The sequence below is a fragment of the Natrix helvetica genome (genome assembly GCF_964273705.1).
Source record: "Natrix helvetica genome assembly, chromosome: 4".
Lineage (NCBI taxonomy): Eukaryota > Metazoa > Chordata > Lepidosauria > Squamata > Natricidae > Natrix > Natrix helvetica.
This window is the reverse complement of record NC_138550.1, coordinates 59,446,185-59,473,715: the sequence shown is the minus strand read 5'-3', so window position 1 is coordinate 59,473,715 and position 27,531 is coordinate 59,446,185. Positions and strand designations below refer to the sequence as shown.

General features: G+C 37.5%; 1 protein-coding gene across 1 annotated transcript; it reads right to left on the bottom strand.

The window, feature by feature from the left end:
- Positions 1 to 69: 69 nt before the first annotated feature.
- Positions 70 to 26,447, bottom strand: DIPK2B (divergent protein kinase domain 2B). Its single transcript, XM_081952221.1, has 5 exons — positions 26,121 to 26,447; positions 15,371 to 15,635; positions 5,013 to 5,186; positions 2,990 to 3,278; positions 70 to 2,086 (listed from the first exon to the last, which is right to left on the bottom strand). Exons 1-5 carry the CDS (start codon positions 26,333 to 26,335, stop codon positions 1,746 to 1,748), a joined length of 1,284 nt encoding a protein of 427 aa, XP_081808347.1. The 5' UTR covers positions 26,336 to 26,447; the 3' UTR covers positions 70 to 1,745.
- Positions 26,448 to 27,531: the final 1,084 nt, after the last annotated feature.

Genomic DNA, 27,531 nt, shown 5'->3' with positions numbered 1-27,531 from the left:
AAAAAGTACTAAAAGATATATTCTAGTAATCGTCAAACAGCTAAAATTATTTGAAAGTAACTAGTCCAGACTATCCTTTAATTTAACATTTATAATCATTTCTCCATTCTTTTCAGGATCGGTCAATGGCTCTGAAACTTAGTTGCTGCTACTTTTGAGGAGTGGTAAATCCTGCTCCTCCCTTTTCTTTTGAATCCCACTTTTCCAAACTCATTAGCATTTAAATTGGGATAAATTCCACAGCAGAAACTTAGAAAAATCTCACCCAGCATAGCCACGCTGCTGTTTGATTTTTCCCTTCCTTTCTCTTTCCAAGCTGTCACAGCTTCAGCTCAACCTTGATGGCCATCTTCTCTCCTGCTGGTTTAAAGGGCTTTCCCCGGATCTAACGGGAGATTGCACTTCTCCTTGTGATCTACAGGGCTTCCCTTCTATCGTTGTCAACCCCTCTGGCGTTAACTTTGGCCCTTGGAGGCCTCTGGATAGGTGAAATTGGATGGGTACGATGGAGCTCCATTTTCCCCACTCTGCTCTGACATCAGCTTCCTTCAAGTATACTCAAGTTACTAAAGATTTGCAACAGGAGCAGTCTGCTCTATGTAAGAAGACTTTTCTGAGAGGTCAAGCTCCCTTTTTGAAATTAGCAAGATGTTTACATTATGTAACTGTCTTTGACTTCCAAACAGTACTAATTTTAGCATGTGTCAATGCTTTTCCCAAAGCATTCTTGTAGGACTGATATAAGGAAGTGCCCTATGAGCTACAGTTGTGCCTCTGCAGACAAGGGGGATATTGAAATTATATCTCGTGTCTTGTTATACAGTGTTGTACCCCCTGTAAGTATCCTAGGACCCATTTTGCAATTCCTTACCTGATAAAACATCGAGGAAATCCTGAGCTTTTTTCTGTAATTGTTATCCAATTAGTATGACTTAGTTTTCTTGAATACAGACAGATTTTGTTATACTCCTTTTAAAATTAGACATATTCATTGATCCACAGATGAATCCACCACCAATTACAACATTCTTATCCTGTTTTTATTTTATTTTTAATATGTTTTATTTGTAACTCTCATCTGGGACCATGATAACATTCTCTCTCTCTTTCTCTCCTCCATACTTAAGTTTCCATTTGCGCACTGTCTCTTTCCTATCTTCCAGAAAAACAGGACTCAGAAATTTCATTTCAATACATTTTGTGATTGAAATAAAATATTTCTTATCAGAACTTGGGGTTACATTGTAGATTTCATATCTTAACAGATAAATAGTGTATCCATTATCTAATATTTTAAAAATAAAGAAAAGAGTAAGAAGAACCCTGGAAATGTTTAATAAAGGAAGAACTCAAGGACATCTAGATAAATAACCTAAAATTCCTCTTATTGCTTTTCACCCCTTTTGAAAAAGAACTATTTCTAATATATTATTTCAAATTCAAGGTCGCTCTTGGATTACCACCACAATTGGAAGTGGAAAATTCATTGTTCAGTGATGTGTGTGATTGTTAAGTGAGACATTACATGACCATAACTTACAATCTTCCCTGACAGCTTTCCCATTGCTTGTTGGAAGCTGACCGAGAAGGCTGCAAGTGACCCTGGGGCATTACCACTGTTGTAAATGTGAGCCAGTTGCCAAGCACCCATACAAATCCTAATGCCAATGTTCCGAAGAATTTGCTGGTTCCACAGCAGAAGAAGCATGTAGTTTATAGCCCAAAGATTCCAAGAAATTATTCAATTAGAGTTTTGTGCTATATTTGCAGTCTGGATATCGGTAAACAAAACGGGAATCGCAAATCTGCAGAGGTTTCAAAATGTCTACTAGCAGTTGAGTTGCTGTGATAATCTCTTGGTCAGAAAGAAGGTTGTCTGCACAGATAGTTAAAGCGCTGTTAATCTTCTCCTGCAGAGGTGATTGGAATTTTTGTTTTAAGAGATTGGGCAAAAGTTTCTGGCATATCATGATGAGGTTCTGGCTTCCCTTGATGGAACTACAGGAAGGGAGCACAGGCTCACAATCCACAGCTAAGCAGCTAAATATATCCTTGTATTTCTGTTGTCTATTCATCAAGTCTCTGCCTATTAAAAAGAATGAAAAAAATCTGCTTAAAACATAAGTCAATAAGTCAATAATCAATTTTCTGTGGATAAAGCACAGAGAAATTTAAAATATAAAAATAACAGTAACGTGGTAATAAAAGTGTGTTGAATAAAATTGAAATAAATCAGAAACAAAGAGTAAAAAAGTAATGCAGTACAATATGACATTAAAATAAAAGCCAGCAACAAATAAATAAAGCAATACAAAAATCTAAAAGCACTCAAAAGTTTTTAAGCTATTTGGCAAAAAACATATGTCGTGTTGACTTTGATATTACTTCAGTTTTCTCATTCATATATTTATTTCACAAATGGCAAATTTAATTATTTGTCTTTTATCGTTAATTTTTGAAGCATCATTGAAAGAAAACTTTATTAAAGATAATATACAATTCCATCTAGTTTGGCAATCAGTTCTTCAGTCTGGCTTCATCAGAAATATTTATAATCTGTCACATGCTCATTTTGACACTGTTTTCTGCCCATGTAGTTAGTCAATTGGCCTATCATTATATGAGTTAAGCTGAAGGAAAAGTGAATTGAATGTATTTTCAGCTCACCTGTCAGCTCTACTAGATAGACCAGATCAGGAGACTGATTCTAAAGGAAAATTAGAACTACCTTTGTCAAGATTGGCTATAAAAACGTCTGATTGCCGTATACACGCCCCTCGCCATGCTACCACTTCTTATACTTCAATGAATCAGAGAGGTGTCTGCCTGCTTCATTTCTGAGTATTATCTTGTTTCCCAAGGTTTTAAAATGTTTACACCTCCTTTGCTAACATAACAGTTCTTGCATATCTCTGTTAGTCATTTTCATCCCTCTCCATAGTGCCTCCTAACTTGTTTTGACATATCATTCAAATTTGCATCTGAATACCTTCTTGTTTGTCAATGACTCCTAGCATGCTGGCATCCTGGATAAAGAGCTGCCCATTGTTGAAAACACCAAAGGTGTCAGCATCAACATGAGTAAAATAGAAGAAATAGTTCAGGTCATTATTCATCATGAAATCAATAATAGTAAGGAGCTGAAGAGCTAAATCTGCTGTCACGTCAGAAGAGGAGCCATAAAATTCCTTCAGAGGTCTAGTACTGGCTGTTACTATTAGTCGGCCACAGGATCCCAAATATTTTGGAAAGGGCCAGCCTTCTGCTCCAGGGAAAATCTGGCAAAAAAAAAAGGAAATATGAAGTGTATCTATGATGACATGGAATTATTTCACTAGCTTTTCCCATGCTAATGGCCTCCTGATATCATGCACTTCCACTCCATTGCCCTTCTATTTAAAGATGACTAACTCTAGTGAAATCAAGGAATATACTGGTTATTCCTTGGTATAATTTTATTAGGGCTACCATGGCTGAGTGGTAAAACTCCAAATGATCACTATTTTCCAGTGCTGAAAGAGAAAAGCGCTGCTGCAATTGAGTAGTTATTTTTTTTTCAGATTCCGTCTTTTCTATATGTTGTCTAAGTCATTTCTAAGTGGTTACATGCTTGTGAGAAAATCAAGCAAACTAAAAGACATTGCAAATTTTTTTAAAAAGCCAGTTAAATTTGTGAATAAAATATTATTTATTCACTTATTTATTAAGTAAATAAAATTATGCAGTACATTAATTACCAAAGAAATATGGGTTTGAAAAAAATTATTGCTAAAAATATTAACATATTTAGATATGTTAAAACCATTAATGTTAAATCATTAATCAAATAATTATTACAAGTCAGTGTCAATATTTAGATTCCATACAAACTACAGTGTACTACTAAATTTCAATTAAATTATTCTAAATTATAATTCTTTGTTAGAATACCTCTCAGCACATCTACAATTCAAGAACTAGTAGCTTTCTGGCCATGGGTGGGGATATTAAGACCTAATAATGAAGATCAGCTATTGCAGATTCAAACAGTCCAACCCTCTGTTAATAACAGCCCCAAGGTTTAAACCTTACATTTTTACTTCAATTGAGACTCCTTGACCCTTTGATAATAGCTTGTCTGGTCTCAGACAATGTAATAATTTCCATTTCTAGGGAAGAGCTATGAAATCATGCATGGTTGTAGAACAGTGGTCCCCAACCTTTCTGGCTCTGTAGACTGGCAGCAGAGGGGAGAGGGAATGGTTTCTCGTCTGTGCCACTGTTTGCGCAAAAGGAGCTTTGCATGCTTGCACACTTGCACAGTTCCCAATGGGCCCCAGTTCCCAATGGGTTCCAGCCCAGTACTAAACTGCAGATTGGGGTTTGGGGACCCCTGTTGTAGAATATGAATACAGTAGAACAGTGGTTGTCCATCTGTGATCCGCAGACTCCTGGGGGACCACAATGTTGTCCCAGGGAGCTTGAAGAAATGTTATGATTTAAATCTTTAATGAAGTCTTGGGGGTCCATGGCCACGACAAGTATTTAAAGGGTGTCTTTGGTGAAGAAAAGGTTGAGAATCCTGCTGTTGAATATGACTTGTACATTAGCTAGAGTAGCTTTAAGCACAAATCCATCCATTAGATTAAAAACAATGTTTGTGTCTGTTTAACTCTCAGAGCAGAGACAAGATTTATCACATGTGTGGCTCACTGTGTGGCCCTAAAGTTGCTGAACTACAGCTCTGATTGCCTCTAGTAATTGGCCATACTTGATCTATATTAAAAATTGTAAATCTGGTATCTTAAGCACTCAAACCTGGGGAGGTCTAAACTTTACAAGAGTCAAAGTGGATGGGGTTTAATCATGCGAATGAGTAGCCATTTTTAACTAAAGTACCACAAACAGAATAGAATTTCATGCCCTAGAAAAAAAATATTCTGGAACCTGTACAAGGACTGTCAAATCAATTCATAACTTTTCTCATAACTCAAAAGATGAGTTATAATACATGAAATCAGATGACATTATACCTGTAAAATAATGGGATGCGTGTTAATAGACAACATGTAGAGGAGACGCAGTTTATCCCGGTCTGTAAAATGGTCCATGTAGACACTACCAGCATCTGGAACTTCAGCATATCGCCGCACTATTCGATCCAACAATCTTTGTGATGGACAGCGAAGCATTGGTGTACGAAGGCCCTATTTAAACAAAAAAGTTGAGAAGCATAGTCTTTTCTCTGCTTTTATCACAAGAACTTAGATAAAATAAAACTGCCTATTATTAATTTCCCTTTTGAATATTCTGGAATAGATTCTCAAAATGAGTATTTGAATAATTCAAGATAGATTGTCCTCTTTTAACAACCACTCACTCGATGACCATTCAAATTTATGATGGTGCTAAACAAATGGTAATTATGATTTGACCTCATTTTTATGACCATTGCAGCAACCCTGTGGCCAGGTGATGGTGATTTGCAACCTCCTTTGTCAGCTTCCCACAGGCCAAGATAATTGGGAAGCCAACAGGAAGTCAGAAGTTGTGGTCATGTGAGGTACTCATTTAAAGACAGCAACCAGGACTGCTAAAACTGCCATCAATAAATGGTGTGGTCAAGTGATTTTTTGACGTGACTTCTTTGCTTAATGACAATTTTCAATCCCACTAGCATAGTTAAATGGGTTGCCTATGAATCACTGAAAATATACTTCTAGAATAGTGCTTGTGTTTTGCTATTGATTATAATAAAAAGAGCAATCATACTACTAACTTGTCTATAATAAACAAGCATCAGTATGAGAAACAGGTATAGCATTTACTAGGAAGAAATTCCTCCAAATGATAGCAAGCCAGATAGCAACCCAATCCCAAAACTTTACAAAAGTCTACAAAAAGGACCTTGGCATAGATCCCTGAAGATTCAAGAAGTTGCAAGGTGTAGTGCAGTGCCATGCTGACAGCATCATCTGCTGATCTATTTGCTTGGTAGGCAAACTGCGAGGGGTAAAACAGGATCCATGATGATTTTCATGTGGGCCAGCACTAACCTCTCAAAGGTTTTCATAGCTACAGATGTCAGATCAACTAATCTGAAATCATTTAGTTACTTGATGAAGGGTTTCTTGGGAACCGGGATGATAATAGAGAATTTGAAGCAAGAAGGAGATAACACATCTCTAAGGATTTATTAAAGATGCAGGTAAAGAGGGAAGCCAGTTGTTCACTCAGGGTTTCAAATAGAAAGGAGTTACTCTGTCTGGCCCTGGTGCTTTTCTGAATGTTTGTCTATTAAATAGACCTCACACATCGTTTTCTAAGATCGCCAAAGGTAATCGGCCAGAAAGATAGATGTAGGGTTTTGGCTATTGTTGGTCTATTTGAGGTGGGGCAGGTAATGGTAGATGACAGTGATATCCTGTCAAATCTACAGTAGAACATATCAGGCCATTTACCAGTTAATGATTCTCTTCAGTAAGGGAGAGATACAAGGCAACAGTAAACCACTTCTGAAGTTGATAGACTTGCCTATGCCATGATAGACTTGCCTATGTCAGCCAAGACTGACACAGAGCACCAGAAAGGAAGTTTTGCCTGCATAGTTTGTATATAGTTTGATATTAGAAACAAGTAATAATTGATTACATTTTCAGATTGGCAGAAGCGCCCTCATGAAATGTTTAGTTCAGCCACAGAAGGGCAGTCATCAGCCAGAGAAACTTAAATGGAAAAAAATTGTTGCTAGGAAGGTGAATCCATAACAATTATGGACTGCTACCACAATGAATATGATAAACTGCGCTGATATATCGTGTTAGCTAAATTACTGTATAAAGGAATGAAGAGGCAATTTCTATATTTCTGATTATTTTTATTTGCCATATTAACTGTCAAACTCTGATTCTAAACTGCACATTTTACTTCCCAGTTGCTGTTGCTATTCTGTCGCCCGCCTACAACTGAGTTGCTATGAAGTGATAATTGAAGTTCTGTAATCAGTATCTTGGAAAAAATGGACAGGCATTTGAATTGGTTAAGTATAAAGTCAAAACAAGATCAGCATAACCTTCCTTGACTGAAGAAGAAATCTGGTTTACCTGCTTAGGATTAAATTAGACCATCTTTCTATACTTGACCCCATGCATACTAAATTGTTTTTATACTGTTATAACAAATAAAATCTTTGCAGCTTTTTATTTCAACACGGCTCCATGAGACCACATAGGCAGAGGTTACATACACATCTCTAAAACAGGTTCATTGAATCCTGAATGAGACTAATTGTTCTTACAATACTGAATATGGTATACTTAGCACCTCTTGTTTGTTATTAGCATTAAACCTTTTGCTCTGTATGACAATATTTGCTAATGTCAAATACAGACAATTTAAAAAATAGTGCAAGGGGAAGTGTCAGCTACTGCAAACTGAAATGAAAGCAGCTTGGATGGCATGGTTGGGGAGTAACATTTTTCTGCTAGTGACAGTTTTGTCAAGAGATGCATATAAGCACAAATCTCTTGAGCAGGCAAGGTTAGCAGGCACGGTTTTCAGCTTGGACCATTTGTAATTTTCAGTAAAGATTTCCACTGTGACACACAAAATAATTATTGTGGCAGCTGCTGAAGTGGTAGTTGGATCAGGTAGGACCATCCACATGAAGTGAACAACTTTATTTCATAGTCTTGTCATTTTCATTCAAGTACATTAAAACAATGCCATAATTCTCTGCTCTAGATAAAACAATTACTCCAGCCCAATAATTTGAGTTAAGTCACCTATATTTCCAAAACCACATAAGAGAAGAAGCAGTTATTGGAAAAGTTCAACTGATTTGATGCAGAAGTGGGAGTTTGTGCTCAAAAATGCCACTCTTCACTGTTGCTTAAGTTGTTGGTAAAGATGAATGATTATTAGGTAAAGCAAAGGCAACAGTGCTTTTTTTCAATAATTTTATTAAGAGTTACAAGTAGAAAATTAATACAAACTACAAAAAATATAGAAATATAAAAAAGAATATAAAAAGTAACTTCCCCCTTCATCCCAACAAGTAAAAACAATTTTAATATCACAATTTCTTAATACAGCATGTACTTCCTTCACCCCATAATTCATCGCTTAACTAAAGAACAAAATCAAAAAGTCCTGTCATTTTTTCTTTTATCAACAAAAATCCAATGTTAAAACATCTAATTTTCTATTTTAACTTTGATTGAATAAGCCAACACTGTATTCTTTCTCTGAAGTTTTAATGATCTTAATTTTTAACTCCTTCAAACGAAGCCCCAGGATCTGTTTTCTGATCATCTTTTTAGTAACCCCAAAATCTTTCAAATCTTTATCAGGCCTCTTTTGTACATGCAGTAATCCAAACCTTTTCATTTCACTTGTTATGAAGTCCTTCAAGACTTTAACATATTTCTTTTATAAATCCAGTAAAAAAATAATATCCAAATCATTGCTTGGTATAATAATTGTCTTTTAATCTTCTTTAGGCAATGAAACATCTATAGGCTCGATTTGTGTATCGACCACATCTTTCTCCATTATTCTTCTCATTGCATCAAAAAATTAAATCTACACTAAATTAATTTCAAACTTACCCATTGTAGATAATACCTAGATAAAAACCTACAGGATAAAAATTAGGAAGTGGGTCCTGAAACAAGCCAAGAACCAAGGCAAAGAGGCAATCAACAAATACAGAAATAAAGAGACTTATGGACTCTTAAATACTTTCCTATCTACATAGACAATGGGCGGCTTGAGTAGAAACTGTCATTCCAGATCCAGGGAAACAAAATCTTCCCAGACATTTCATTGGAAGCTATCTACAATCCCAGGACTATCAGTTCAAGCCCTAGTAATTTCTAATATGGAGCATAAAATGTAGAAACTGCTATTGGTTTAAATACACATACCTTCAATCACCACAATTATAAGCAGTGGTTAGGGATTCCACATCTCCATTGTTGGACTTTTGAAGATATCTATAAGACAGTAGGACTCAATCTGCCTAAGATATTACATTTTATTGTGTCCTGAATCTGAAGCAGGGTTGCCCAGTCTTAACATGATCAGCTGCTTCATAGGGATTCAGGTTTATTTCTTACTGAGTATTGGAAAGTTTCTGCAATGCTCAAAAGCCCTGAGATATGGTCTTATTCACTACTCGGACTCTGGATAGAGTTTGGCAGAACAAACAAAGTACCTTTGACAAAGTAGACCATAACCTACTACTTGATAAAATAGAAAAAATGTGGGTTAGACAGCATCACCACCAGGTGGATTCGTAACTGGCTGACCATCTACATGGAGGGAGGGATGCAGTGGGGTACCCCAGGGCTCTGGTTAGGCCCAGTACTCTTCAACATCATCATCAATGATTTGTACAAGGGGATAGATGGGGAACTCATCAAATTTGCAGATGACACCAAGCTAGCACAAATAGCCAACACTCTGGAAGATAGGCTTAAGATACAGAAGGATCTTGACAGACTTGAACATTGCACTCTATCTAACAAAATGAAATTCAATGGTGAAAAAAGTAAGGTTCTACATTTAGGCAAGAAAAACAAAATGCACAGGTACAGTATATGTGGTACCTTGCTCAATAGTGCTGACTGTGAGAGGGATCTTGGAGTCCTAGTGGACAATCACTTAAATATGAGCCAGCAGTGTGCTGCAGCTGCCAAAAAAGCCAACACAGTTCTAGGCTGCATCAACAGAGGGATAGAATCAAGATCACATGAAGTGTTAATGCCACTTTATAATGCCTTGGTGAGGCTACACTTGGAATACTGCATTCAGTTTTGATCACCACGATGTAGAAAAGATGTGGAGACTCTGGAGAGAGTGCAGAGAAGAGCAACAAAGATGATTAGGGGACTGGAGGCTAAAACATATAAAGAACGGTTACAGGAACTGGGTATGTCTAGTTTAATAGAAAGAAGGATTAGGAGAAACATGATAGCAGTGTTCTGATATTTCAGAGGCTGCCACAAAGAAGTTGGAGTCAAGCTATTCTCCAAAGCACCTGAGGGTAAGACAAGAAGCAATGGGTGGAAACTAATCAAGGAGAGAAGCAATTCAGAACTAAGGAGAAATTTCCTGACAGTTAGAACTATTAATCTGTGGAGGCTTCCGGTTCTGGTTGTGGAGAGCGACGGGCGTGTTCCGCTCGCCCTGCACGCTCTTGGTGGGCTCCCCCCTGATCGGGGGGGCACAGGGAGCCTTGTAGGGGCCCCTGCTGAGGGGGCGGCTAGCTGGGGGTCCTCTGCGTCGGCAGTGGCCGCGGGGGGGGGGCTCCCTGCATTGCCCTAGGCACCAGGAGGCTAAAGGGGAGGTGCGAGGAGCTCCTATGCTCCTGCGCGCTTTCGCGTCGAGACAGCTGGGCGAATTTGACAATTGGAAGGCTGCAGCTGCGATGTGGTGAGGTGGAAACTCTCCCCGTTCCCTTTTCTGACTGTTAAAAAAAGGACTGCCAGCTTTTTAAAGCGTTCAATCTGTTCTTGGGAATTGTGATTGGAGGGAGGGGGACTCCCCCCCCTTGGAAAAGCGGCTTTGAACTGCTCTCTCCCCCCGGAAGAGGAGGGGGGGAGAGCTCTGGAATGAAATCACACTCTTAGCAAGCAGCAGATGAATACTCTGCTGCAATTGTGAAAATGAAGTGATGATCTGACTTTTTTGAAAACTTTGAAAACTTTTGGTTTGTTGCCTTCTGATCCCGGTGCTGGCAAGGCAAGATGGCACACTTCCGCTGTCTTTATGCACTCTGAAATTTGACTCCACCCATGGAAACTGCTGGCATTTTGTCTTTGTCTCCGTGACACTCAGAGGTATTTCTTGATATACTATATTCTGGACTTGGAACAATGGATTTTATTGTCTGGATTTGAACTATAGAAAAGGTCTTTATTTGCCTGGACTGCCTGCCTCGTGATCTCTCTTGGCTATCCACTTTTACAGTCGCCTTCTCACTGTATTGACACAGACATCTCTGAGCTCTCTTTATCAAAATGGCACCGAAAAGACCACCACCTGGGAAACCAGGCTTTGCTCGTTCTGCTCCAACATCCTCAATGTCCAGCCCCAGCGGGCAACAGACATTAACATCTCTGTTACAGCCCAAGGCCCCGGAGGAGGACCTAACCCAACAGATGCTCCAAAAGATCTTAAAGAGGCAGGAGGAATTGAAGAACCAACTGAAAGAAATGAACGAACAGCTCAGAGAAAATCAAAACCGAACGGCTCAAAATACGCAAAGACTGGAAGTTTTGGAGGAGGGGACGGCCGAGATGAGGGGGGAGGTGAGGGTGGTCCAGAGAGGAAACCAAGAATCAGATAAAAATGGAGTTTGAAAGGATGTCTTTTTTCCTTAGATTTCAAAATGTAATTGAGGCTGATGATGAAGATTTGAGGGAAATTATGACAAAACTATTGGCTGAATATATTAAAAAAGACAGACAACAGTTGGGATGGGATATTGACCTGGTCTATAGAGTCAATTCAGCTTACGCTAGAACACACAATGTTCCAAGGGAAGTTCACATTAAATTTCTTAGAAAGACGACAAGAGATGAGATTCTGAGTGCACAAAGGGGGCAAGTGTTAAAATACAAGGATAGAGAGATAGTCATCCTGAAACAAATCCCAAAGAAAGTCAGAGATAAAAGAAAAAAATATTCGCTTTTAGTGAAGAAACTATACCAGAAAGGGGTTTGGTTTCAGTGTCTTCTGCCAGAAGGTATGCTGATATTCTGGGAGGACACTAGAATTAGAATTAATACAACTATGGAGGCCGAGGCCTTCATGGAAAAAAACAAAGTGCTCCTAGACAAAACTGATGATACCACACGGGATACACAAGACACGGGAGGTGCCGGGGGCCTTGCTGGTGGGGGAAGAAGAGGCAACACTGAGAAAACTTAGATCACAAAAGTGAATTAGAAAAATAATGCAATTGCTAATAGAGGGAATTTTTTCTGTTTGATAGAAAATAGATTGAAATTACTTGAAGATATAAGGTAAAAATATGCTGTCAAAATATTACTAAGTAGTAATTACTTAATGTATCAATAAGTGAAAGTTATGAGAATTGGGGGGAGTGCCATTTCCTGCATAATGTAGCTGTCAAAATTTGTAACTTTATCCATTATCCCCTTTCCTGAAACTTTTTGTAAAACTAATAAAAACTTCTGTTTTTTTTAAAAAAAAAACAATTAATCTGTGGAACAATTTGCCTCCAAATGTTGTAAATGCTCCAAAACTGGAAGTTTTTAAGAAGATGTTGGATAACCATTTGTCTGAAGTAGCGTAGGGTTTCCTGCAGGGGGTTGAACTAAAAGATCTCCAAGATTCCTTCCAAATCTGTTATTCTATTCTATTCCTAGGAGAAAATTCAATTGCACTTAGTGGACTTTATATTTGAATAGATATCCACAAAGCATATTTGAAGGGCAATACTGTAAACCACTCTGACAATGAAAAAGTGTGAAATAAACATTGTCCTTGTTCTCAATCATAAGAACTGAATAACAAATAAAACATTTTGGAAAAATTTACATTTCATTGGCCAGAAATTAACTGTAATTTTAATGTGACACTTTCATTTTCTGGTATTAAAATTTTAATTGAAATATGCAAATTCTGTACAATAATAATAGCAAAGAAGAAAATAAAGCTTTAGTGATATTATAGCACTTCTATCTCAATATATCCCTTTACCTACTGACAAATCAAACAATGGGGCATATAAAGAAAAAAGATTCTATCTGATTTTCTTCTAATTAAGCTTGGAAAGGAGGACTATGGGTCTTGCTCTTGCGCCTGTATAAGAATTTAGCTTCTAAGAAGTGCTCCAACAGGACAAGTATTGACACATTTTAATTTTGGAGTTGGTGAAGATGGACAGCCAAGAAAAAAAAATCCAATAAATCATTGAAATCTATCCTAGCTCTCTGGAGAAAGTTCTAATGCTGGGTGGATGGACTCAGTTGCAGTGATGGTGGGTGTACCATTTGAAGAGTGAAAGGATCAGGTTAGGGCAGAACATCGCGATGAAAAGCTATCTATGTGGTCACTAAGATTTGACCACAACTTGACAGCAAATAATTGAAGTAATCCAATGGAGGGGACATTATTGAATATGAAAACCTTTGGATTCTGAGAGAACTTTGTGTGACAGAAGCCAGTCTGCAGAAAGAGGGTTTCTTCTGTCTGAAGAAATGTCCATCTGGGTTCAGTTCCAAGTGGGGAGAAAGACACTGGAAACATGGAAGCTGCTTGGAAGGATGGTTTAATGGAGCAGAACCATTAAGCACATGGTCCCAGTGCAGCTGAACACATGGAGTGGAGAATGAGTATTATTTATACACTCTCTTGGGCTTTGACCTTGAGCTTCCTGTTCCTGTGGCAAGGGCATGTATCCTATTGGTTGCAGACTCCCATGTGGAATCATGTTCATCTGAATTGAGTTTGGTTGAACCTTGCTGGGTGATGTAATGAAGGGACTTGGTTGTGCCATGTAGTGAGCTAGATAATCCTATTATGTCCTGGAGGGTCATGTCTTAATCCCATCACCCTGGAGCTGAGGTCTTTTGTTTTGTAGATAGGCTGGCCCAGTCTTAATAGGCACAAAGTATCAGCTGGGGGGAGGGAGCTGCTCTTTGTCTTTAAAAACCTGTTTCTCCTTTTCTCATCCAGAGAAATACAATATTCTGCCTTCTTAATATTTCCCAAAATATTTCATTTTCTAAGAGGATTGGGTGCTAATTTCTTCACTTCCAAACTAAAGAGGGACAGAAGGAGGTGAAGAGATAGTTAGCACAAACTGCTAACATGAAACTTACCAGAAAACAAAAAGACATTGTCTGATGGTTTGTCTACATGACTAAATGAACACAGCGACTGCTGAACTGAAACTGAGTTCATCACCCACTTTTGTTGTAGGCTTTCCAAAATGAGGTCCTTTGGTTCATATTTCTGCTAAGCTCATTTCTGTTAATTTCTGTGTCAATTACATTTCATATAGAACATGTTGAAATGCTAGCCTTCATAGAATAATCCTAAAACATTTCTACAAACATAGGGGTCAAACTGCCTGTGAATCTTAAAAGACTGATATGTCGTATTGTTATTCCTGTCAATGACAGAAGATATTAATATTCTCCCACTGAATTTTATAATAAAATATGTTTATCTATTTTATTTCTTTGGCTAATCTTGTTTAAATAAGCCAGACAGTAAAACAAACAGATAGAATTTAAGCACATCAAGGAAAGGTGTTATCCAAATCAGTCTAGAATCCAAATAGTGTGAACGACAAAAAGGCATTGATCATTCACATCATTTATCAACATTTGGGAGGCAGAAACCAGTATTTTGGACTCTCTAAGATTAAAGAGATGCTCCTATTTCCTAGCTTACTCCACAAGGTTGGTATTAAGATGATTATTTGTGTACAAAAATTTTGCACAAAGAAAGGACCCCGACTGGAGCATGATATACCATAGAAGCGAATGTTCCTTTAGAGAAAGGATGCAAATTACAGAAGTTCTGGCATTTTGAAAGAAAAACAAGGACTTTATATAGTCAAATAGATCAAGATGTATCTCATATGAAAGGAGGAGGCCAATGGGTAACCTGACTGGTATAAAACAGACAAATACACAGACTGGAACATTCAGGATTAAGAAGAGGAGGAAGGGATCTTCTTTTGACTTGATCATATCAAAGTGAACTCTGCCAAATGACAGAGCATCAAGTTATATTTAAACTCACTGTGGAGTAAGTTTGTGTAGCAACAATGTGATCTCATCCACAGTGAAAAGCCATAGATCAAATACTTTATTGTATTCTATTATGAAGTTTCTTGGTGTGCATTTATGGCTAGAGAGACAAAGTGAACCTTCAGAAGGGTTTGGGATTTGTTTGCTTGTTTAATTATCCAACTTAGTTTTTTTACTATTGTGTCTTTTTTACTGATCACTAAGACAATTGGAGTCAAAAGTACTTTTTCTGCTGCTTGCTTTACAGTAACTTCTACTAAGTCTTCAGGAATGATGCAAAGCAGCCTATGGTAATCACGTATTAATACAAGATGAAAAGCATGCATACTCATCAATAATAACAACAGAATCTATTATACTCCGTAGTTTCTTTCTTTATGAAAGTAATCATGTGCTAGAGAAACTGGGCCATTCAGCAGCTTGTCACCTTACTACTTGTGACTTATGTGGTTTGCGTGTATCCACATGTGTAGGGAAGAAGGAGGAAGAAGCAAGGATGATCCAAAATCCATATTGCAATTCTCACCCACAAGCAGTTTTTATACAAGACTGTTTGTTACATATCAGTTGAGTATTACAGAAGACTGTGTACAGACCTGGACCAAGAGAGGGGTCAGGCGCTTTGCTTTCAGCCATTTCTGGAATCTCTCTGTCTTCCATAGAGCCCTCTCAATGCTGCATCTTTTAGTCTGGGTAAGGGAAGTGCAAATTCTCTCATCAGACTCGTCATGTTGATATTTTGTGGCTAATCGGGAGATCTCAACCAGTCGCCAACTTTTGCTGTCATCTGAATAGTTCCCAGGGTAACGGGAGAGAGAGCTTGGAGGGAGGATTAAATGTGAAGAGAGCCAACTGTCAAACCTGTCATCAAAACACAAACATAAAAGAGTGTTAATTGATCTTTACCCAGTTTAGCATGGGAATAGTTTAAGGTAGGCTTCCAAAAAGAAATCTATAAAATGGCCAAATAAAGGCCATTTTTGGAAGAATGTTAATCTTGCCACAGTAATCTTTACTTTATTGGTGAGAAAAGAAATTGTAGAAATTGTAGAATACAATAACCCTAAAGGTAGTTGTAGTTCAGTACATCTGACATATTTATGCTCAGAAAAACTGTTATTGCTCTTTTGCATACTCATTAATACCATCTTTGCTATTTATGTTGCATATTTGATTTGGAGATTTTGAACTTTCTCAGTCATATCCTTGAGTGGGTTGGGAATACCAAGATTCCATTATTTTGACAGAACACCATAAGTCAGAATGAAACCATTGGACCTGATCCCGGAAGGAAAGGAAATGGTGGACGTAAACAATTAACAGTAATGACATAGTCTGCAGATATGTATTTTTTGTTAATAGTTATTTAAATTTCATAATCATCCAAAACTTTTGCATTTACAAACACGGCTGATTTTCTTCATCAACCTTCAGTATTAGCTTTCTTTTCATCCTGTTGTAGAAATATAAAAAGGTATGTAAACACATGTGGTGTAGCATCTATTTGGCATCAAAGCTGAATATCATAGCTTGCTTTCAAGATTATTAGACTGTAATAATGGCTCTTCTGTAAAGTTTGTCTAAAACATAAATAGAAACTCCCAAATTTTGTTATGGAAGATTAGTTTCAGTTTCTTCTAAGCCCTAAACTTGACTTCCCCTGGGAAAGTACTCCAGAAGGAGAAAACATCTCTTAGAATCAAAAGCAAGTGTACAGTTTTTATAATGTATAGTTCTATATTTCAATCAGTGAATGATTTTTTCAGGGTTAGGTGTTGTTGGGTTGTTTTTTTTTTGTGACAGTGCTTTTGTAAGGAATATTGGAAATAATTTAACAGAGGAGAACACTTATAGCTCTATTAATGTTGGTGAATAAAACTCCCAGTGCTAGTTGTTGCTGTTGGAACAAATGCCTACTTCCTAGAATATTAATTTGTAAACATTCTTTCAATAAACTTTCCTCATCCTGCAGCTACTTATCTGCCATCTAACCTGCTTTGATAATTCAGAAGATGTCATTCAGATAGTCATTTCATAATTTAGAAAGATGTCATCAAATTCTGTCCAAAGAATCATAAAGGGCAGCTGATATAAGAAGAAGCAGCCTTTAAAACAGGTATTATATAGATCTACTGTATCTATGTGGTCACTAAGAGATGACCCCAACTGCATGGCATCTAATCAATCACCAATCAATATGAACCAGAGACATACATGTAAAGCAAATCAAACTGAAGCTCCATTGTAAAACCAAATTTAAGCAACAGGCAGACCAAAATTATTTTACAAAGTATATCCTCATGCCAGTGGTGGGATTCAAAATTTTCCATCACCGGTTCGGTGGGCATGATTTGGTGGGCATGGCATGGCTTGGTAGGTGTGGCTTGGTGGATTTGGCAGGGGAAGAATGCTGTAAAATCTCCAGTCCCTCCCAATCAGCTGAGACTCGGGAGGCAGAGAATAGATGGGGGTGGGTGGGACCAGTCAGAGGTGGTATTTACCAGTTCTCTGAACTACTCAAAAGTTCTGCTACTGGTTCTACAGAACTGGTCAGAACCTGCTGAATACCACCTCTGCCTCAGGCCCTTTTCCATAAACCTTCAGGCTAGGGAAATGTTGTGAATGTGGGCTTTTTCTATTTTGTGTCTCTCTTGCAAACTGTTATATTTATAAAGCTATAAAATGTTCAAATAATATTGATGGAATAGTGCTCTAGCAGCTTCCACAGACATGCAACATACATACGCACACATACACACTAAGTGGCAGGCATTCCCAATAATGTCCTAAATGTTTCAATGCTTCCAACAACTCAAGGGAACCTATTGCAATTTTCTCTTACTATAAATATTCACCTGTAAACATTCAAACCTGGAGCTTTGGCAGATTATCAGGAGTGCCCAATAAAAACTACTTTACAATTGATATGACTTATGACTCATTTGACTTAATTGACTGATTTTTAAAGTGTATTGAAAGATTCATATGATTTTAAAGACTGCCTTAATAATTCCAAGCAATGTATTTCAAAACTGATTTAGGAACCAAGCCTTGGGCTACAATGTTCACTTAGAAAACAATTCCAATAGAATATTTTCAGAGTAGGTGATTTGATCATTTGATACCTTAATGCTAAATTTATTTAAAATTGCAGGGGTTTTTGCCCTCGAGCTCCAAAAGAAAAGAAAATCTCGGCAAAATCTTTGACTTTTGAAAAGCATTGGATTCTTAAGTGATGTTTATGAATGAATATTTTTTGATAGTACATTCCTGTGTATATTTACTCAGAGATAAATTCTACTCTTGGTAATGTGTGTAATTATATGACAGCAAGATCAAAAAACTATCTCACCTTGGTAGTTGCAACCAGACATTATTTTATGTGGTGCAAGAATTTTCAAGTTCTGATACTGAAAATGTCTTGGTCTAGATCATGTAGTTACAGGCGTTGGGATACAACTAAGAGGATAATCTGATATTACAGGGGGAAAAAGCCATGTTCCTGAGTTTAAGCAGTGGATCCAGCTGTTGTCTATGTTTAAAAAGTTTTTGCTCTAAAACATGAGGAAGAGGCCTCATTGTTATCCAATATGATTCAGATTTTAGCTTAATGTTTGAATTAATCTTGTATACTCCTATATTTGCATTTATTCTATGTATCACTGTTGTTGCTCTTACTACATTTAATTTATTTAATCATCCTCATATATTTAGCTTTCTCTTTTTCACTGTATTATCACAATTCAATTTAGATTTTTCTTTTTCTTTAGTAATTCACCATCTTAACAATAAAAAAAATCTTTATATACCCTCAAGATCAGGCATATGTGAAGTTATTTTCATCTTTCAACTTTTGAGAATTCTTCAGACTTTAAGTAACATCAACTAAAAGCCAATGTGATCTTATGAAGATTATGGTGGACTTGAGCTTGAAAATCTCTGGTTGACTCATGAACTGAATGCTCTCTCATTTATTGACTCCTTCTTGGCCTTATTTCAACATATATAACAGAGGAACCCCAAAAGTATGTGTAATAGAGTTCCTTTGAGGATAAACTCAATAAAGATTGTAAGGAAGATTACCTGCAAATATTTTTAAATCAGAAATAGTCACCTCAATCTGCTAAACCTGTTGCAGCCTATCATTTAGTATTCAGTATAAATGGCGAAGCAGATTAAGCCCAAATAGATCTTTTCCCATGGAAAATGCTCTGAGACCCTGACCTAACCTGCAAGGAACTGGATTCCAGTACCATGTTGTATAAGTTACTGATACCTTGAAATGTTTTGTGGAAACTCAGCAAGAATAGACTAGCATATAGTTCATTATTCTGTCACTTTCTTTCATCTACAGCTTTCGAGTCTCTAGCTATGCAAGTCATGGTAGACTTCTATTCGAAAGGTTTTATATTTTGAGTAGAGAAAAAGCAAATCTCTCATTTCTACATGGAGTCATTTTGCTATCAAGTTTTTTCCACGATTCTGTTTCATTCTTATTAATTTGCATTTTTACCCCCAACCCTTTCCTAAATTCTTTATAAAAAAAGATTTTAAATATGCTTTTTAAGAGTAAAACCACAGTATTTAGAGATATGTTTATTACATGTGAACCAAGTAATTATGCACATAATTGATAAAGAATAGATTCTGGGGAGATCCTTAACTTTCTGTACAGAGTTTTTATTTTCAGTAAATGTAGAAAGCCATAAGGCAATACAATTTTTTTAAAAAGAGCTATGACTTTCTGGCCAGCTTCATCTCACTTGAAGCCAAAAAGCTTTAAGTTTTGATTTAATATGCTTTGTTATTATTTTGACTGTTATCCTACGGTTTATGACTTGATGTACTATACACATGTTAAATTGATATACTATGCTGTATACAAAATAAACCAGGATATTATGCAAATATATTACATACCACTCAGAGGCCCAGTTCGGTCCGGTTCAGCCAAGTAGGTAGTAACTCGGCTGTCCATGCAGCCGAACTGGTTCTATCGGCGGCGCCTATGGCGCCATCTTGTTTTTTGCTTCTGCACATGCGCAGAAGCAATTTTTTGACTACTGTGCATGCACACGTGCGCTCAAAGCACATCCCTGAGTGAACCGGCAGTAAAAGAAGCCGGAACCCACCCCTGATACCACTCAAGTAACATTGGTGTGATTCACTTCTGATTGTCATTGTTTAAAAAAATAGATCCTTGACTTTCAACAGTTCATTTAGTGACTATTCAAAGTTACAAAGTTACTGCACAATTAGCTTTATTGTATAGGTAGTCCTCTACTTAGAACCATTTGCTTAGTCATCGCTTGAAGTTACAACAGCACTGAAAAAAGTGACTTATGTCCATTTTTCACACTTATGACCATTGCCGAATCCCCAAGGTCACATGATCAAAATGTAGATGTTTGGCAACTGGCATTTTTGAAGACAGTTGCAGTGTCCCGGGGTCCTGTATCACCTTTTGCAATCTTCTGACAAGCAAAGTCAATGGGGAAAACCAATTTGCTTAACAACCACGTTACTAACTTAACAACTGCTCTAGTTGTTAACTTAACAGTGGCAAGAAAGGTCATAAAATGGGCCAAAACTCACTTAACAAAAACTCGCTTAGCAACAGAAAATTTGGCCTCAATTGTGGTCATAAGTTGAGGATTACCTGTAGACACCTTTCAGCATCACATGACTTACTGCTCCTTTTTTCAGTCCCTAACGTTCCCCAGAACTGTGATTCTACATGACTATTTTCAAAGAAGTAGTAAAATATTTGGTTTAACCCCTAATTCCTAAATGGGATTTTAAAAAGTATGAGAGCACGTTTTGACTCCTCCAGTAATATTAGCACCCTGCCACCATTTCTTCCTATATCCTTTGAAAACGGATCCTTGGAAAATAACAAAAAAACAACCACAAATAGTTGTTCAACTCTGGCATAGAAATTTTTAATAAGATGCTTTCTGTTTCTGCTTCTTCAGTATGGCAAAATATGTATGGCCCTCCAAATGTGGTCTACAATTGGTAGAGTTCCTAGTTGTTACTCAGGGCTCATAATAATTGAAGTCCAAAATATTTGGAGGACCCAGAGCACTGAACTTAGTAACCAGACATACAGTTACCTCTGTGAAAAATTCTCATACACTTTATTATTTTTTATAATAAAAAATCTTTATGAAATATACTCATTTGTTTAGCTATATGAAATGACTTCAGATTCGGACTTCCGGCAGCCGAAGGTGACGGACTCGCGTGTCCGCCTTTTTGCTGCTTTGGTGGGCTCCCCTGAAGTCTAGGGGGAGCACAGGGTGCCTTGGAGGGGTGCCCTGCCATAGGGGCGGCTTGCTGGGACCCCCTGGAATGGCGGCGGTCGCGGGGGGGTCTCCAGCTTTGCCCCAGGAGCCGGAGAGCGTAGGGACCAAACGTAGGGACCGAACACAGCCTGGAAGGAAACAAGCAATTCAAATGAAACAGCTGAAGCGCGGTGAGGTGAGGGGTCTCCCCAGGTCTTTTACTGTCTTTACTCTTTTGACTGTTCTGCAGTTTTTTTTTGGGGGGGGGACTTTGTTTCAACCTCTGGAGGAGTTCAGATTGGAGGGGAGGGAAATTCCACCCCCCTTGGAAAATCTCTCCCTTTTATGGGGGAGAGAGAAAGTTTAAAATCTACTTTCACTTCCCTTAAATAATGGGGGAATTTTTTTTCTTGACTACAACTGCGAGAGAAAGGATGGCTGAACTGATTCTTCTCTAAACTATCTATGGGAACTTTGATTTTTTTGTTTCCTGACCACCTGTACTGGCTGAGCCAATATGGCCAACTTCCTCCTTCTTCTTTGTCTTCATGAATGAGACTCCTCCCTTGGAAAACTTTATGGCTTTCAACTAATTTCCACCCCAGAGATCTCCAGGAGCCTTTTCAGATACGTTTTCCCCCTGGATTTGGAATATTTTGACCCACCTATTTGCTCTAGTTTTGTATCAGACGATTTATTCTCCTTTGGACTTGCTTGCCTGGTGATCCCTACCAGCTATGCTCTCCCACAGACACCATTTCTTTGCATAGAACAATAACTATCTCTGAGCCTCATGATGGGTCCAAAGAAGTTACCACCTGCTAAGGCCTCATCGGCCTCAACATCTTCCACGTCCAGCCCCATTGCTCACCAGTCACAACTGGGATCTTTTTTACAACCTAAAGCCTCTGAAGAGAGTGCAAAGGATTTGTCTATTCATCAGATGCTTCAATTCATCTTAAAGGGACAGGACAAAATCAAAAAACAACTGCAGGACTTAAATGAACAGCTCAGAGAGACGAAACAGCAAACCACACAGAATGAACAGAGGATAGGTGTACTGGAGGAGGGTGCGGTGGGGATGAGAGACAAGATGAAGACAATCCAAAGGGGGAATGTAGAATTTGGAAATCAGATGTTAAAAATGGAATTTGAAAGGATGTCTTTTTTCCTTAGGTTCCAAAACTTGCCAGAAGTTAAGAATGAAGATCTTAAGGAGATTATGACCACAATACTAGCAGAATATATTAATAGAGATAAACAACAGCTTTGGTGGGATATTGACCTGATCTATAGGGTTAATTCAGCCTATGCATTGTGCAACACACAATGTTCCAAGGGAAGTTCATGTTAAATTTCTTAGAAAAACTACAAGAGATGAGGTTCTAGGAGCTCAAAGGGGAGGACCATTAAAATATAAGGATAAAGAAATAACCATTCTTAAACAGATCCCAAAGAAAGTAAGAGATAACAGAAGGAAATATTCCTTCTTAGCAAAAAAAAGTATACAATAATGGGGTCTGGTTTAGGTGGCTGTTACCAGAAGGCATGTTGATTTTCTGGGAGGGCAGTAGAATTAGAATCAACACAGTAGTGGAAGCAGAGGCTTTCTCTAAAAAACACAGTGCTCTCTTAGGTGAAATGGGGGATGTTACACAAGAAACAAAGGAGGGAGGGGCTGAGGCTCTGCCAGTGGACGGGGGGAGGATGTGACAACTAGAAGACTCAGATCACAAAAGTGATTTGAAACATTATTGCAATTGTTGTTACAATGTACCTTTATGGAAGTGATACAAAACAAATGATTGAAACATACTGATGATTTTGTGTTAAACTCAAAACTGCTAATACTTATGTAAATGTTGATATTTTTCTATTTTTGTTTGTAAAAGTTGTGAGACCTGGGGGGGGCTTCTCCCCCCCGCACGATGTAGCTGTCAAAATGTTCTATAACCCTACAATCCCTTTTCCTTGTAAAACTTTTAAAATCAATAAAATTTGAACAATAAAAGAAAAAATGAAATGACTTCAGTGGTGGGATATAGCCGGTTTGCACCAGTTTGGGCAAATCTGTTGTTAAATTACCCCCTTCTCCCCCCGCTATCAAAGTGGATCCTGGGCACTGTACTGTAATGGAGAAACGGGCAATGGAGCGGCCAGTGTGAGGGAAGGAGAAGACCGCTTTCTTTCTTTCTTCTCCCTCTCCCTCCTCCTTCCCTTGTGCTGGCCACTCTGTTGTCTGTTTCTCCATTGCAGCACAGCACCCAGCATCCACTTTGATAGTGGGTTGTGTGTGTAATAATTTGCCTGATCAAACTAACCTCAGAATCTCTCCTACATTGGGCTAGCTTTGAATTGTGCTGCCAACTTAATTCCTCGCTCCTCTCACCTGCAGACTGACCAACACACCCTGCACACAGCTCCATGGTCGGGAAGGTGAAGAATTGGGAAGAATTGGGATTTCCCCCACTCTCCATTTCTCAATTCTTCGCCTTTCCATGTGAGCTCTCGAGAGCATCAACTCCTTGTCTCTATGGTAACCCCCCCTTCTTCCTTGGAAACCTCACCTCTTAAAGGAGCCATCCAGAAGGCTGAAACAGCTGCGAGACCAACGTGCAGACAAGCACCTCGGAAACAGCCTTTTGTCAAAAGGTGGAAATTTAACAACCGGTTCTCCCAGGGCCACAATTTAACAACCGGTTCGCCCAGGGTCAGGTTGGCTGTCATGGGAGGTGTGGCCCATCCCAGCATCACTGCACATGTGGGACAAGGCTTCCACAATGGCCAACGTGACCCTGGGTGAACTGGTTGCTAAATTATTTGAATCCCACCACTGCATCAGTTTCCATAAGTTGAAATGAGATAAGCATACACCACATCTCATTGAAGATCAGCTAAAGATCTGGTGTAGTTTTGAACAATGCAGCAAAGCAGATGGTGGTGCTTTTTTTTTTTAAATACTCACTTTCCACCATGCTGAATTTCTAGGAAATTTAACAGCTAACCCCAATATTCCTGGAGAGTAAGGGGAAAAATGCTTTTAGAGTATCCTTTCCATCTTCACTGTCTTGCTGAATTTATTAGCATTGATCATACAAAACTAGTATCATTTCACAAATTCAGGGTAACTTTTGAGGTGCATCCTTATTTGAAGGAAGCTTATTTGCCTGGATGATCCTTGGTACCCCAATATAGTTGATTCCCCCATATAATAGTTATTGTTGCTAGGATTTGTGACCATAAAGTAAAACTGAAGCGTGGTTGTGACAAATAGTAATAACATTTTTTGTAAGGCTTTATGAATTAAGCTTTAATTCGTCTCGAAGGCTGACTCAATTGCCACAAAGTATTTAGAACCTGAAAGTAATATTAAAAATGGCTTGTGTGTGTGTGTGTGTGTTTGTACATATCTCAGAGCATTTTAGACATAACGTGAGCCCAGTTTTCCTCCAATCACACATTGAACATTCATATTGAATAGCAGAAGGAGGGAAAGATGCGCCAATCCCTCAGCCCATTCAGAGAACTTGCAAAAGTTTGAAGTATGCAGAGGTATACAAGACATCCATAGGACCCCTTGCAATCTGTAGGTCCAATCACGCATGTCTGTGCTGGGGATTTAAATATACAAATACAAAATAGCTTTAAAAAATATATGTACTAGGACTTACCAAGGTTGTCATGATTATATTATATTACCTTCAATATGAGAGCAGAGGGCAACTTATCTATCTGGTTCAGTAGCAATAAGCATTGGATAAAATTATACTGTAGTTTACTAGCACAACAATTTCTGTCTGCTATGCTACCAATTGTTTTAAAGCATTTAAAAGTATATAAATCATTGGAAAAGAATGAGCATTTCTCTCAGAACTCTCAGCTTGCTATCATATTTTTTCTCTTTTAGAAAACCTGAAATTTAACAAATCATGACAAGAGCACTGATAATGTCTGCAAATTAGAAAACTTAGCTTAAATTGCCATACTCCTTTAGCATAGTTCAAGTATGATCAAAGTACTTGAGCCTGATTCATATTTTAATTCATTCAAAATAATGTAAACTAAGCACACATTGATTTGGGAAAAACTCAAGCACAATCGTCTCAAAAATGATTATTCCAACACTAAAATTGTAGTCTCGTGTACTTCCAGGGGGTAATATGCTCTGGTGAAAATATGCTATCTTCTCACATCCTTTGTGTTCTTCTTGAACTTAAGATGATCAGATCAGATATAGTTTATCTTGGTATCACCATTGCAGAGCAGTTCAGCAGTTAGCCAAATATTTCAGGCCTTCTTTGTAGCAGAGCCCCTTTGAAATGTCATGTCTTTAGAACCACATCAAGCCAGCTTAATGTTAATTTTAGAAGTGCTAACAAAACCTATTTATTTGAGGGACCATTTGAGTCTAAAATTAATTTAGCATCTGTAGCTCTTGCCTAGATATTGAAAGCTTAATATTTTTTTAAAATTTTCACTATATTTAGACAAACAACAGCCACATAGCTAGAGCTGCTTCCAGAGTTCATAAAATTAGTAAAAACAAGCATAGATAATAATCAAATAAATAAAATAAATTACATTGATTTCATTTTGAAAGAGTTAACTATGTGCGTGAAATTAATTGGACTCAAAAGACATGATAGCAATCTGCCCCATGTCATTTCCTTAGCCAAAATGTTTGAAATATAAAGCAAACAGCAAACAACAGTCAAAACTTAAGGCATATTATAGTGATAAGTTTACTTATATTTTACGGTACAATTGTTAAGGTCAAATCTTGCTTATGCAAATTATAAGGAACTTTTTTTTTAAAGTAACTAAGCGTTTGAAACAATATTATGTAAGGTCTGTCTAGGGCAAAAATGGATGCTTGCATCGTTAAATGGTTTAGTGATTTATTAATAATTTCAATAGAATTATATGTGTTCCTAGCATATAAATGTGTGCCAGGTTGCATGATGAGAAATCTATATATTTGAGGGGTTTTTTCCTCCTCCAAAGAAGTAAATCCCATTTTCCCTTCATCCCACCCCAAATAAGGTATGGAGATTCTGACCTTATTTCTTCTTTAAAGAATTTCTTGCAAATGGATGTTCCAATGCAGGCATTGCACTTATCAAGTCCCAGAAAAGTCCGACCAAAAGTATAGCTGGATTTGACTCGGGGCCCTGAAGAGGGGGAAACTGTTGCTTCTAAGAACAGATTGCAATTCACAGTGAAACTCAGAAGAGAGAGCAGGAGTTTGGAGACAAGGTGATACATCTCTAGCATCTCTTAAGTCTACCTAAGTTCTAATATTCTCAGTTTTAAATGAACGGCATTTACAAAAGAAGAGAATTTGATCCAAGAGACTGGAATGTTTTTCTCTTACCAACTAGTTGGTAGCTTTAGTAGAAGGAGTATGAATTAGGGTGGGCACAAGGAAATACATGAGGATGCAGATAACATTTGTTGCTATAGTTACCTTTCCTCTTCTAGGAGCAGCTGCTGACCCACCCATCACAAAACACAATATGCAAAAAAACTTCACTCATCATAAAGTTCATGGAGACAAATAAAGGATATCCTGTTGAAGGAACAGAAGTCATTCGAAGTGAAAACCCCAAAGGCATGGCTTCAAATATAGGCCACATTTAATAGATAAATTTTCCCATACTGCTGAAAGGAGGTGGTTTATTCTAAAAAAACAAGGCTTCCTCATTTCTTTCATTCTTGTTCCAGGATACAAATACTGGAAGCAGTGAAGAAAAACTATTGGGGGAAAAACTTGATTACATAAGAAATAAAAAAGAAACATGTTTAAATAGAATTTCAAGGGGGAAAACTTAGTTATGGATACTTGCTATTTAATTCTTCAGGCTGAATCATTAATTGATAATCATAATTAAAATGAAAGCAAATGTCAGTGACTCTGAAACAATATATACAAAGCTGAATGGCTTGAAAATACAAACTTGTGTCAAGTTCTTTTCAGTTAGATAATTATCCAATTAAATGTGATAATTGCTTAAAGAAGTGAAGTAGGTTGTTATCTGATGGAAGCCTGGTTTGTGGATTGTCAGTCATTAACTAACAGAGAGATTTATTAAATGAACTTTGAAAATAATTTTTCAGTAATGTTTCCTTTTAGGAGAGAAAAAAAAATACTCTTTTTTCTGGTTTCATTTCTCATCAATTAAGTTAAACAAACAGCAAGAAAGTGAAAACAAAAAAAGGAACGAATAAATATACATACATAAAATAAACTTTATACTGAAATAAAAGTTGAAGTGAAACTAAAATTATAATTTTAAAAAAAGATTAAAGTAAAAAAAGGCGAAACATTTTAAGGAAAAAATTCTAGTAGCCCCTTTCTTTTCTTTCCCCTAATTGCTAATTTATACCAAAGTGCAAATATTTTGTAATATACTTTGGTCATCTACAATTATTGCTATTAACCTGCATTGTTCAATTTGTTCACTAAACAG

Coding starts and splice junctions, on each gene's coding strand:
- DIPK2B (XM_081952221.1), bottom strand. CDS start 26,335: ATGCTAGAGATGTATCACCTTGTCTCCAAACTCCTGCTCTCTCTTCTG. Junction 15,636..26,120: donor TTCTTTAAAGAAGAAATAAG/GTCAGAATCTCC, acceptor TTTTGATGACAG/GTTTGACAGTTGGCTCTCTT. Junction 5,187..15,370: donor TGACCCCTCTCTTGGTCCAG/GTCTGTACACAG, acceptor TTGTTTAAATAG/GGCCTTCGTACACCAATGCT.